Below are 12390 nucleotides of genomic sequence, written 5' to 3'. Positions count from 1 at the left end.
CCACATTGCAGGGAAGACAACTAGTTAAGAACACTCACTGCCAACTCTTCGGATACTTTCTTCTGATCGAAAAGTAAGATTTCATCGTCACTCTTATAGCGCACCGCCTCAAAATATTTTTTGTGACAATAAGCCTCAAATCATGAATGGATCTTCGGATTAACAGTCGGAACACAGTAACAACTAGGCCACGGTTTAGTGTCCTTATCAGAGAACTTTTCAAACTAAAGATAAAAAACAAAGTTGTTTTGTAATGTACTCTGTGATTATTTTTGTTCAAAAGCGCAATGTGGAAAACTGTAAAAGAAAATAACATTAATATCTATTAGAAAGTATAGTGGAATGATATGCCATGCTGTAAGACCGAACTTATACTTTGGTGATCACTTTTATTTCAGGTCTTTGGGGCAGGCACGCAAAAAAGAAAGAAAAGAGGGGTGTTGTACGCTTTGTACGATTAATTCTTAGTTCCATCTAAAGTTACTTTTTGGTTGCATACAAGTTCTAGCTAACTATAAGTATATGTATTTCTGTAAATTGCTTACAACACCTTTTCATGCTTAATTAAGAATCGTTTTTTAAAATTATTTTCTAGTGACTTTCAAAGTTTTGAATGCTTTAAAGGAAAATTATTATTTAGACTCCTTTCACCTGAGTTGGAACCGGAGTGGTGATGTAGCAAAGTATTGGTTATTAGATCCAGAAATTCGGTTCAAGAAATCGCAACTTTGTGATTATTAGAATCTAGTAAAGTTTACTAAAACTGAAATGAGATTATAAATGGCATGGTATTAAACATTACCTGCAACCATAAACTAGTTTTAGTTTCTTGAAATGTTTTCAATATTAATATCTTTGGCTCAACCACTTTTATGATGATACATGTAAAAAACAATCTCTTTATTTTGCATGACCCAGGGTTGTTACTATGCTTGAGCAGATTACCAGAAATGGATTAGGATTGAGGGAACAACCAATAGCATTATTTTCCGCAATTTTATAGAAAAACAATACTTTCCTCTTTTCTTACAAACACATCATAGTGTCCGATATTTTTAAATTCCAACTTTAGTAACCAAGATTCAGTGTTTTAACCCTGGCAGGTTTGTTATTTGATGCCGTTGCTTCTTTGAAAACAGTCAAATACACCAGAAACGTTTGAAAACAGTTAAGCACACGAGAAAAACAGAAATATTTGTACCAGTTGATTGACTGTCTAAGCACTAGTTAATATAAAGCTTTGTGACAAGATGATGACCAGTCCTGCAGTATTATAACATAGTACTTTTGAACTTTAAAATAGTTTTATACAGTAAGTTAACAGAAGACTGTTAGAGAAAATACTGGTTGAAGCAGTATGATCGTATACTTTGTTAGAGAAAATACTGGTTGAAGCAGTATGATCATATACTTTGTTAGAGAAAATACTGGTTGAAGCAGTATGATCGTATACTTTGTTAGAGAAAATACTGGTTGAAGCAGTATGATCGTATACTTTGTTAGAGAAAGCTCATTTTGCAGTTAAATAATTTTATTGCCAGCTCAGTGGTCTCTACAAAAGTGTTCTACAATAGGTCTTTATTTGATGTTCTGTATTGACAAAAGACAAAACGTGTGGTATGCACAAGCTTACATATTATTCCAACATTTCGCCAGCTTTCAGCGTTTAGATAATACATTTTACTAGCTAAGACTGATAGTTGCGATATTCGTTATCAATTAACATTATGCCCTACATTAGAATAACAAATGCATGTACGAGAAATTCATCATTCTTGCAACAGGTTGTCGTCATATACAACAATCAATCGCATGCTCCCATTTTATTTGAAATTACACGTTTTTGATAAAATGTAAGAACTAAATATATTATGGAAAACGGAGATACTCTGGAAACTAAACAAATGAACAGGATTTTTTTTCTTTTTCTTTATATAGGGAGTCTTCTTCTTTAGCTTGGTCCAATACAAGCCACTGGTCTACATCGACTACACTTATCCGTGGTGGGGTCAGCTTATTGGTTGGTTGCTGGCACTGTCATCAATGCTCTGCATTCCCACGTATGCTATTTACATTTTCATTATCACGCCTGGTACTGTCAAAGAGGTAAGGATAGATAAATCACTATGATAACAATTTTTCATACTGTAACCAAGTTTGTTATAGATTTGAAGAATTATCTTTAACATTTTTTGGAATGTATTCTCAATGGATGCACAGCATAGTGAATGTAAACGAAGGATTCATGTGAAAACTCCATGCTTTGTAATGTGGTTTCACGTTTTTGTGATGTAATTAGGGGAAAGACTTTTCCACTCCACGGTTAACTTATAATCAACTGTAACTTCTATTGTAAATAACTAATTTAATTAAGGAAGAAAGAAGATGTGTCGTGGTTGTAACCCCATAAGAATTATATGAAATCTCAAGATTTATAATAAATTCACCAGTCATCTGTATTGTATGTTTGAGCGTGGTATGCATAAATGTACGTTAAGCACTATCAGTATTTACAGGTTTTTTTATCCTAACCTTACATACTTCAACACAAGACTAAGCGTTAATCACACCATAGAGATTTAAAACTATATCTATTATCTCTGAATTTCTCACATTCTATGCTATATTTCTTAAATTATCCTTCTGCTTTAAAAAAGTGGTCACCTTTGGTTTGTTCCCTTTATAAGTCCTCTTCAACTCTGACCGTTGGGTCAGACTTTCTTTAGCAATGTCACCCTCAAGTACTTTGGTGCTTTGGTGTATTTGGATGTGTAGAACTAGACCACATACATTAGTGGTCGTGTATTCATACAGGGTATGCTATTGTTCTGAGGACATCTAGCTTGAAACTTCCCAATTACTGAAATAAGTCGTAAGTTTGTATGTGTTTCTGTAATTTATAGTCATTTACAATATTTCGTTTAAATAATATGTATTTTAATTATTTGTGATATTAAACAGATTTAATATATAACATTGAATGTCTTTAAAAATAATAAGTACACTTGCCGAATGTGAAAAGTATGGTACATGAAGCCTTGTACATGTGACTGTTCTGCTTCAGTGCGTGGTTATTTCGCTAAGCAGAACAAATCTTGTCAGGTATTCTTAGATTAAGGAACAAAAAATCGCTAGCAGGGAGGGTACCAAACTGATGATTTAGGGCAGAGTGGTAAAGAAGCTTTTTGTAGTTTACCTGTTACTCGTAATTAAGATTATTTATTATTAATTGTGACTATTTTTGTAGAATTGTAGCAGTTCTTCTGGTAGAAGTTATTAAATAATTGGTTGTTTTCAAATGATCCATAACATTTCTTTGCAAGAAAAATATTTAGTTACGATAAAATATGTAGCCTATTTTTTAACACTACATTGTTTTAAAGTTTCATTGACCTGAATATTTTTTAGTTCAATAGGCCAACTCCTCAAAATATTCCTTAGCCTCTTCCCCAGTATTCTCTCGTAATATCAACACTATTTTTATACCCAAAGTACAAAGTTCTGTCATATAAGAAATAAACGCAATTTCCTATTGTGTCTGAAAACTTTAAGAAACAACTTGTACGTGGATAATCATAAAATTAACATTTTAAAATGTCTGCGTGGCTTCTTCTTCTTCATCATAACTTTTTCAATTTGTTTTTATTTTCATTTACCCAAATCAATTTTATAGTTACTGTCCTTTTGTCTTCCATATCTGTGTTATTTTGGTCCCTCCAACTGAAAGAAGGGTAAAAACCTGGCATCATTACTATCATTCTCACTTCTATATCTATTCTAGTTTGAACAAAGGATTTAGGGTTAAAAAATGTACATTAAGATATAATTTAAACAAAAAAGAAAAAACAAACAAAACTCATTTTCTTTTTATCGGGTATACAGATATTTTTTTCAAATAAAAGCGCATTTCGTAAACTTTTCATAATTAAGATTCTTATTTTATTGAGATCCTAAGAAGTTTATGTAAATTTCTTCAGATGAAGGAAAATTAAATTTTTCACGAAAAATAACAACTACAGAATATTTCAGCTGCTAAAAAAAGTAATAATTTTAAATTAATCGCTGTATCCATACATTCACACTTATAGAGACCTAGAAATATATTATCATAAGATAAACTATGGTCACTATTCTTTATACCACGAAAAAGTTTTATTTTAAACGGCACTTTCATTCTAAATTAATTTTATAACCACCAGTGTCTCAGAAAATGTGCACGTATTTGTGATTTATAAATTTTGATTTGATCTAATATTATTTTTAATATAGCGATGCAAGCTGTTGTTCAGACCAGATATTGAACTCGTGACAGAAATTCGAGAAAGGCAAATACGGGAAGGAGGCGTAATTGTTACGACAGTCGTTTAATTATGAACAGAAATAAACCCATGCTAAACTTATGATAACTCTGACAAATAAATGACACTTTTTTTTCGTCAAAACAATGAGTGTGAAGACCAGATAATAATAGCCATCGTTATTCGTTAAGTAGAAATTCAGCAAGAAATATACCTGGAATCGAAAAGACGGGTCAAAATAGTAAACGTTTTACAAATTAGTTAAATATTTTTACTTAACGAAGCATAAATATAGAACAATATTTGTTTACCGAAAGTGACTGCCAAGAGAAGTGATCATCTACAACTAACTCCTGTGAAATAAATAGGTCGATGTATAAAAGTGTGGTGATTTTGTTAAATAATTTTTATTTACAATTGATTAAAATAAATATAACACGACATTTTAATTTACTAAATTACCGTTAGATTTGAGTTAAAATGATTTATGTATTGTAAAGGTGTAACTTAAAAGTGATTCATTTAGTGGAAATTGAGTCTTATTTTTTTTTAAAAAGTGAAAACAACGTCAAAACATAAAAATATATTTAATAATTTTCATGCGTTTCAGAACGTATAGTAGCTGTAAAACCTCCCATTTCAGCACATCTAAACGACAATTAAAAATGCCCTCCTATGAATATCAAGCAGAAGCCTAAAAACCACTGTTATCTCCTCCACTTGACTAAAAAGAAACGAATACAATCTCCCTATCTGTATTACTAATTTTCCTATCCGAGTATTCTGATTGTGAACTACTTCTAAAAGAAAGGAAAATTGAACTTTAAATAACAGAGCTGGCTCTTACTAACTGTTCTTTTTTTAAATTACTCACTTTATTTCATATGTTTATGTATGTATACATATCATTCTATTCTAACCTTAATCCATGTACAATTATGTTTATCTGTTATGTTATATCACTTTTTGTGTATATAATTATAGATAACTGATAGAAATAGTTTACACCGAAATGTCTGAATATTAAATATGTTTTCATGTTTAGCAGTTATTCTCATCTTTTATTTTTTATCTTTAAGGAGATATTCATGTATAATCCATGAAAGCAGTTTTTTTTTGTACTGAAGGAAGATGAGGAACCTTGGATCATAAAAATAAATACACATTGACGGTTAAAACTGGTTTTACCCTTTATTTTTAATGAACTGTTGTAGACGATATTGTTTAAATATGGCCTTATATTTTTACCTTATTTTTTTAACAAACTTCTTAACTGTATGATTTATTCACATTACTGTAATAATGTATACAATTCCATATTATGGTAAAACGTAGAATTTGATTTTATTAAAAATATCGGACCGAGTCTGGCCTAGTTGGTAGTGTACCGGACTATGAACCTGCACATACTGCGTTTGCCTCCAGTTATTTCACAAATAAAATATAAAGGTGCTCTGCACTTTGGGGCTATAGGTGTGTTATAAGAATGACGGCCCAACAAGAGTATCCCAAGAGTTAGCTGTGAGTACTGTTAACTAGCTACCTTTCATCTAGTCTATCAATTTAAAATCGGCTAATGCAGATGACGCTTGAGTAGTTTTGTGCGAAGATCCGAAAGCAAACAAAATAATCGATTGATTGTATGTAAATACATAATAGTGTATAAAGTAATCTATAACAGTAGATCTAATTTTTTTAGAATATATTAATTAATTAATAAAATAAGCAAAATGAGTCATGTATTAAAGAAATATATATTTGACTTAAAGTCCGCCATCATAACAATTCGTAATAAAAATACTGTATCAAGTTTAAAATTCGCTAAGAGTAAAATGAACAAAGTAGCGAAAGTGCTCGAGTTATTGGATTTTTATCATTTCGTATCAAGGCTTTTTGAACGTATGTGTTTTTCTGACATCAGGAATGAACAAAGTAGCGAAAGTGCTCGAGTTATTGGATTTTTATCATTTCGTATCAAGACTTTTTGAACGTACGTGTTTTTCTGACATCATGAATGAACAAAGTAGCGAAAGTGCTCGGGTTACTTGGTTTTTATCATTTCGTATCAAGACTTTTTGAACGTACGTGTTTTTCTGACAAAGTAGATCGCATTTTGTACTTGGATCTCAATGATTTTATTTTAAACATTAACTCTATCTTGTTTTTAACTCACAAAAGAAAATATATAAATTTTGAAAAATTGTGATTGACTATGTTTTTGACACTTATCACACATCCTTACAACTATTCTGCAAATGTATATTAATATTTTTTGAAACGTGCATAAAGAGTAAACCGCATGTGTTTAGAATCATTTAATGCTTGTTCAATCCATTGTTTCTACTGGTCGGGATATCGTATTCTAGTTTACGAGAGTTACATTAGCCCAGTTAAGTCGAAACAAATTCATGTATAATTTAAGATTTTAGCCTTCAGTTATCAAAACGTCACCACTTCCGATTCGAAGGAACAACTCGATTCTACTATGATTCATGGTCGAGTTGTAAACATCTCTCTCTCTCTGAATCAGAACAAGGCTAGTTGTCCATAGTAATCATTAACATGTTACCTTATTCAGAGAATTTTAAACTAATTTCCCTTCACACAATTATATATTTATTAAAATCTCACGTATAAAAAGTCTTAATAACCATGATATGTTTATTTCTGTGTTGTTATATCAGAAAACGTATAGTTAAGGGACGTATTTAACAATGGCGAATAATATTATTATTTTGTATCCTTATTTGCCTTATGTTAAAGTTATACTAAATGTCTGTTTTAGTATGTAATAGATATAGGTGTATAATTTAATCGAAAAATAAGCAACCTTTATTGTTGTGTCTAAAAATTATATTACATTAGTTAATAACATTAGCATGCTGTAACCCTTATTATTGTGTTAAGTGAGAAATATGTAATTTACTAATTCGTTTTGATTTGTGGAGTATTAAAAGAAATAAAGATTTCATTCGTAACTCAGAGGAAGTGAGAGTATTTTTTAACATCGTATAAATGATGTGATTTATCGAATAAATATAAATACAAGGTTTACAAAGAAAAAACACACTTCACAAAAACAATCTTACTTAAACTCGACGTTTCGGCTTACGTCTTTCTCAAGGGTTATAGTATCGTATACAAATAAAAACTGACAACCGGAAATAACACATACAACGCTTAAAAACAGCCTTTATAATGGTAATGTCACGATTTATCGCACGCACATCAAAAATAAATAGAATTACTAAGCAATAGAAAATTGCAAGCTATCGAACAACACAAAGACGAGAATCATTTCTGTTTATTTTAGGTTTATGAGATGAATCGAGAGAAAGAGACTTTAAATTTACCATTAGAGTGTTCGGCGGTGGTTTGTTTAGAACCTACATTCACGGTGGCATGGATGTCCTCAGAACGTTTACGTACTGGAAGACCGTTTGATCAATGTATTTATCATCGCATTGGGTACATGTCATTTCATAAAGTACGTTTTTAACAGTACAAGAGTTTTCTAGTCCATTGTTTATAGCAAGATAAATTTTCGCTCTACAATAATTTTTCTTACTGAAAAATCTTATAGATAGCTTTGGGTAAATGCTTAGTAAGGGATTAATCGACATTAGCAGTCTTTAAATGTTTATTGAATTATTTTTATTTAACTATTTCCAAGAAATTGTTTAAAAATTTCTTAAATATAGGTAACCAGTACAACAAAGAAGTTTTCTTAAGTCCGACCTAGCAGTTGTTTTACTGTCGTTTCGTTGCAGATTCTTTTAAGTTCACCAATAATTACACCGTGTTTAGTATGGGGTGGATGATGTGAGATGAAATGTAAAATCAACGGTTTAACATATGGTTTTTGGAACATTTTAGAAACAAGCTATTTTCGATAGAAACCATGGTGTTAAGGAACGGTAAGGACTCGAAAGAAACCTCAGTGTGTGAAACAGTAAATTTAATAGAAGGATGTAAGTTGGTAAAGAAATGAACATATTCTAAGAGAGATTTAATGTCATGATTCCAAATACCGAAAATGTAATTAATTTAACGTTACCATATATCAGGATTTTGTCCCGTTTCAAACTCCTAGTGCAAAATTGTTGAACTCTACCAAGTCTCTCTCTCTAATATAAAGTACAAATAAACTTTACTACATTATTTTGTCGAGAGACTTAGACATCTTACATGTTTACTACAATTTTTTTTCGAAACAAAATTGTTTGATTTACGTAACAGAAATATGAGAACAAGATTGTTTTATGGCTTGTGCTCTTGGATAATTCAGTGGTAGAGCCTGATCCTGTCAGCCAAAGGTCATATATTCAAGACCCAGTTAATGTTAAATATTAAGACTATTTAATTAGGAGAACTAAATATATTGTTAATAATATACGGCGTATTATTTTTTCTTATCCTAATTAATACTACACTCAAAATTAAAAGACACAAACAGGTAATACAGTATGGAAAGTTACGTCTAAATGTAATTAAAAAAAACCAGTACAAATGTGTGTCATATGTTATATGTATATATATCACATGTCCTGCTAAGAAAATACAGTTATTTTGAATATTTCTAGCCATGTTTCTCACTCTGAAAATTTAGCATTCCCCTTTCTCTAGAGTTTTGATCACATGTTGATTTGTTGTTTAGGTGGCACAGGGTATGGATTTTACTTACGTACAGTGAAGAATCTGGATTAACTCTCTCAATATGACTCAGTCAATTTGATCGACCACGTGACCTTTTTGTACTCGTTTAAAGTCTTTATAGATTTAATATTTATAACTTTCAATATAGTGTGTATATATCTTCACGAAGTTTGGCAGTCTTTCAGTTAATATTACAAGTCTTTCACATTCAAAAATCATTTTTTAATGAAGTGTTTTTAATGTAATAAAGATTTGTCCATGAATATATTGAGTATTTGTTTTGAATAGTCCCTGTGCAAAGTAATTTTCATGTTAAAATTAAAAATACTTTTCCTCATCTCAAATTTCGTTTGTGTAATCCATAAAACCTCCTAAATGCATTTCAAACATTTTTTCAGTAAAACTTTATGGTTTATCTGTTATTGTCTCTACCCTATCTCAAAACGGGATCGGTCAATTCGACCGACTTCGTAACCACAAAAAAAACACGAAATATATATCTAAATTACACTTTTTTCTTTCTAGAGTGATTTCAAATTGTAACATGAAACTACATTCGCTTATTCTACCTAAGTAGCTCCAACTTCATAACAGTATACATCTATTTATAATTACGTTTTATTGCCCTTTATTCTCCTTGAACTGTGTTTAACTACTATCCACGTCATTATAAGTTGTAAATCTTTCAGATAACGTGTAGGTCACGTTACTCTATCAAATTACATTACCCACGAGCTGCTCCCGCCATTCCTGTCTCTTGAGCCATTTTAAGTATATTGTTATTACTTATTTTACCTAATCTAGTCTTAAATAATTTAAAGGATCCGTATTTTTATATTTTCGTTACTTTTATAATAATAAATAAAGAATATATATATGAAAAACAAGAAATAAAGTACTTACCCAATCTTCTTTTTTCTTGCTTTTGATTGTCGATGACAACTAAACCTAATTTTTATAGTACTAATAGTAATGCACTTAAGTTTATTTAATCAAATAATACACCAAAGAATATAGAATAATATCATAGAAAAAGTAGACAAATTCCCTTACCTCTCAACATTTTTCTGGCTTTTTAACTATGGGACAAGAGTCATTACAAATTCATCCAAGCTAGTCATTAATTTTTCCACAGGGACCAATCTTGTACTGAGAGTGAAATTGACGACATTCTGTTCAGAATACAACGTTATACAATACCTTATTTGATAGATGAAAACCTATTGGTTATAAGTAATATATAATGAAACGTAAGAGAGAACTATGAACGAATTGTGAAAGAGAGGATGCGACATGTGGGTGTGGGAGGAGGGTTCTGATCTTCTATTTGATAGCTTTGTAACCAAACAAAGTTGAAAACTATAAAAATTATGGTTTGTCTGAGCAATAAGGATTTTATAGAGAGTAATTTACGTTTAATTTCGTACTTTTTCGAGTGGTGGTGGATAAAATAGGGATGATGACATGCTAAGAGAAAATGTGTCACGTGGGTCACACTAGTGGAAATTCAGAATTTATTAAATATTACCTTGTAGAACTAAGAACTTAAATACTATTAAAATATGGATTATTAGCTAAGATTTTATGCTATTTTAATTGCATAACATAAACAGAAAGTAGTTTAATAAATTTGAATGTAAGACACTAAAACCTTGTGTTAGTGCAGTAAAGTATACCCTGGGTGATAGGGTTAAGTAAAAAAAAAGATCTGTTTTAGCTCCATAGTTGACTGAAGAGCAGAACACATCTAATCTGAATGTTAGTTCAGATCAACAGAATTGGTAGCAGTGCCAAAGAGGGCCTGTATTCTTCATAGATGAATAAAGATTATACCTAATTAAAAATATTCTCTATACTAGTTATGGAAGGGTGAAATTCATGTCTATTTAAGTCATCCCAAAAGAAAGTAATGAGCTTACAGGTGGCTAATATACAACTTTGAGAACCTCTCGCTTATATACACATTAGCCAGTAAAAAGGGCACCGATGCTTAAAGCTTAAATTATAATGTGACAAAACATAATTAAGATATTAAACAACAAATGTGAATTGCTACAGGAAAATCCCTTTAACAGTGAGTGTATGTTTTGGTTATTCACACAAAGCTATCTGCACTAGCCATCTCTAATTTTGAATTGATATACTAGGAGAAAGGCAATGTGTCAATAGCCCCCACTGGCAACTCTTCAGCCATTCCAATCGAATGGTGGGATTTGACCACCACTCTTATAACACAGATGAGGATAACAATTTTACGTCAATGGGACACAAACCATGGTTTCCCAGAATTAACAGCCCAGCACGCTAGTCACCACACCATGCATGCCCAACCCTTATTTTTAAGAAAATTGGTCAGTGGTGAAATGTATTGCATTTGAGATGGGCTGTAAGAAACTAATTCACTGACTTTCATGGAGGCTGGGCGTGACCTTATGGTTAACATGCTGGATTGTGGATTGGAAGATCCAAGGTTCAAGTCACAAAATGGCATTAAACACACTGTGCATTTTGATCAGTAGAGACATTACAAGTGTGATGGTCAACCCAACCATTTTATTAGTGTTTGTTACATATCAGAACAATAAACATATAATCATATAATGTGGTTATTTTTAAATGACGTAAATATTGATTAAGACTAGTTTACTTAATTATTCGAAGAGAGAGAGAGAGAGTATTGATTCTTGCTATTTTTAGACTATATGCAAACTTGTCAGCAGCGTTATGATAGAGGTGTTCATAAAAATAGGGATTGTTTCCTATACGCTATCCATATTAGATAATCAACAAAAGTATATTAATGGTGTTGAACATTTGCACAACCAGAAACATTTCAACTTAGTCCTGGTTAAATATGGCGAATTTTCTTTCGTGAGCTTCATCATGCTGTTTGATAAAAATGAACATATACAAAGCCAAATGAATACAGCTGCTTTAAGGACATTAAATGTTTGTAAGTATTGTCCACGGAGACTGCCCTTAAAAGAACAAAAGTCATAATGTGCTAGTCATGTCTAAATGCAAGATGTGGAAGGACTGTCCATTCGAACATATCACTTCCTGCCTTTACAATATATGGTTCACATAAGGGTTTTCAGACTGATATTCACGTGTCCCAATAGCTTTTAATACGGTCTACAGCCACATATTATGTAATAGGTTCCACATCTTGATATGGTTTGAACCTAAGTAGTACAGACGCCTGTTAGGAGCCGGAAATAAATCAGTCTTTTCCCAGTGGATATGCATGAGAATATTCTGATGATTTGTCCTGCTGTAAAAAGCCATGATGATGCAGAATTCTGCATTATATTTAGAAACACTTATTTGTCACAATTATTATTAATAATAAAAATGGAATATCTATAAAACAGTAATATTTCAACGAAGATTAAACTTACCTTTGTGTTTTTCATAATGTAGAAGATAACCTTTT

General features: G+C 31.3%; 1 protein-coding gene across 4 annotated transcripts in view; it reads left to right on the top strand.

The window, feature by feature from the left end:
* Window positions 1–7267, top strand: part of LOC106460094 (sodium- and chloride-dependent GABA transporter 1-like) — a 64997-nt gene extending 57730 nt beyond the window's left edge. For all 4 annotated transcript variants that reach the window (XM_022386714.1, XM_022386716.1, XM_013919776.2 and 1 more), the window contains 2 exons: window positions 1939–2106; window positions 4270–7267. In XM_022386714.1, the coding sequence (XP_022242422.1) occupies window positions 1939–2106; window positions 4270–4368 (267 nt within the window). In that variant the 3' untranslated portion in view covers window positions 4369–7267. The remainder of the gene's footprint in view (window positions 1–1938; window positions 2107–4269) is intronic.
* The last annotated feature ends 5123 nt before the right edge of the window (window positions 7268–12390 follow it).

Source organism: Limulus polyphemus, unplaced genomic scaffold (assembly GCF_000517525.1).
Source record: "Limulus polyphemus unplaced genomic scaffold, Limulus_polyphemus-2.1.2 Scaffold707, whole genome shotgun sequence".
NCBI classification, from domain to species: Eukaryota; Metazoa; Arthropoda; class Merostomata; order Xiphosura; family Limulidae; genus Limulus; species Limulus polyphemus.
Note: the sequence above shows the minus strand (reverse complement) of the source record. Positions and strands in the feature narration are given on the sequence as shown.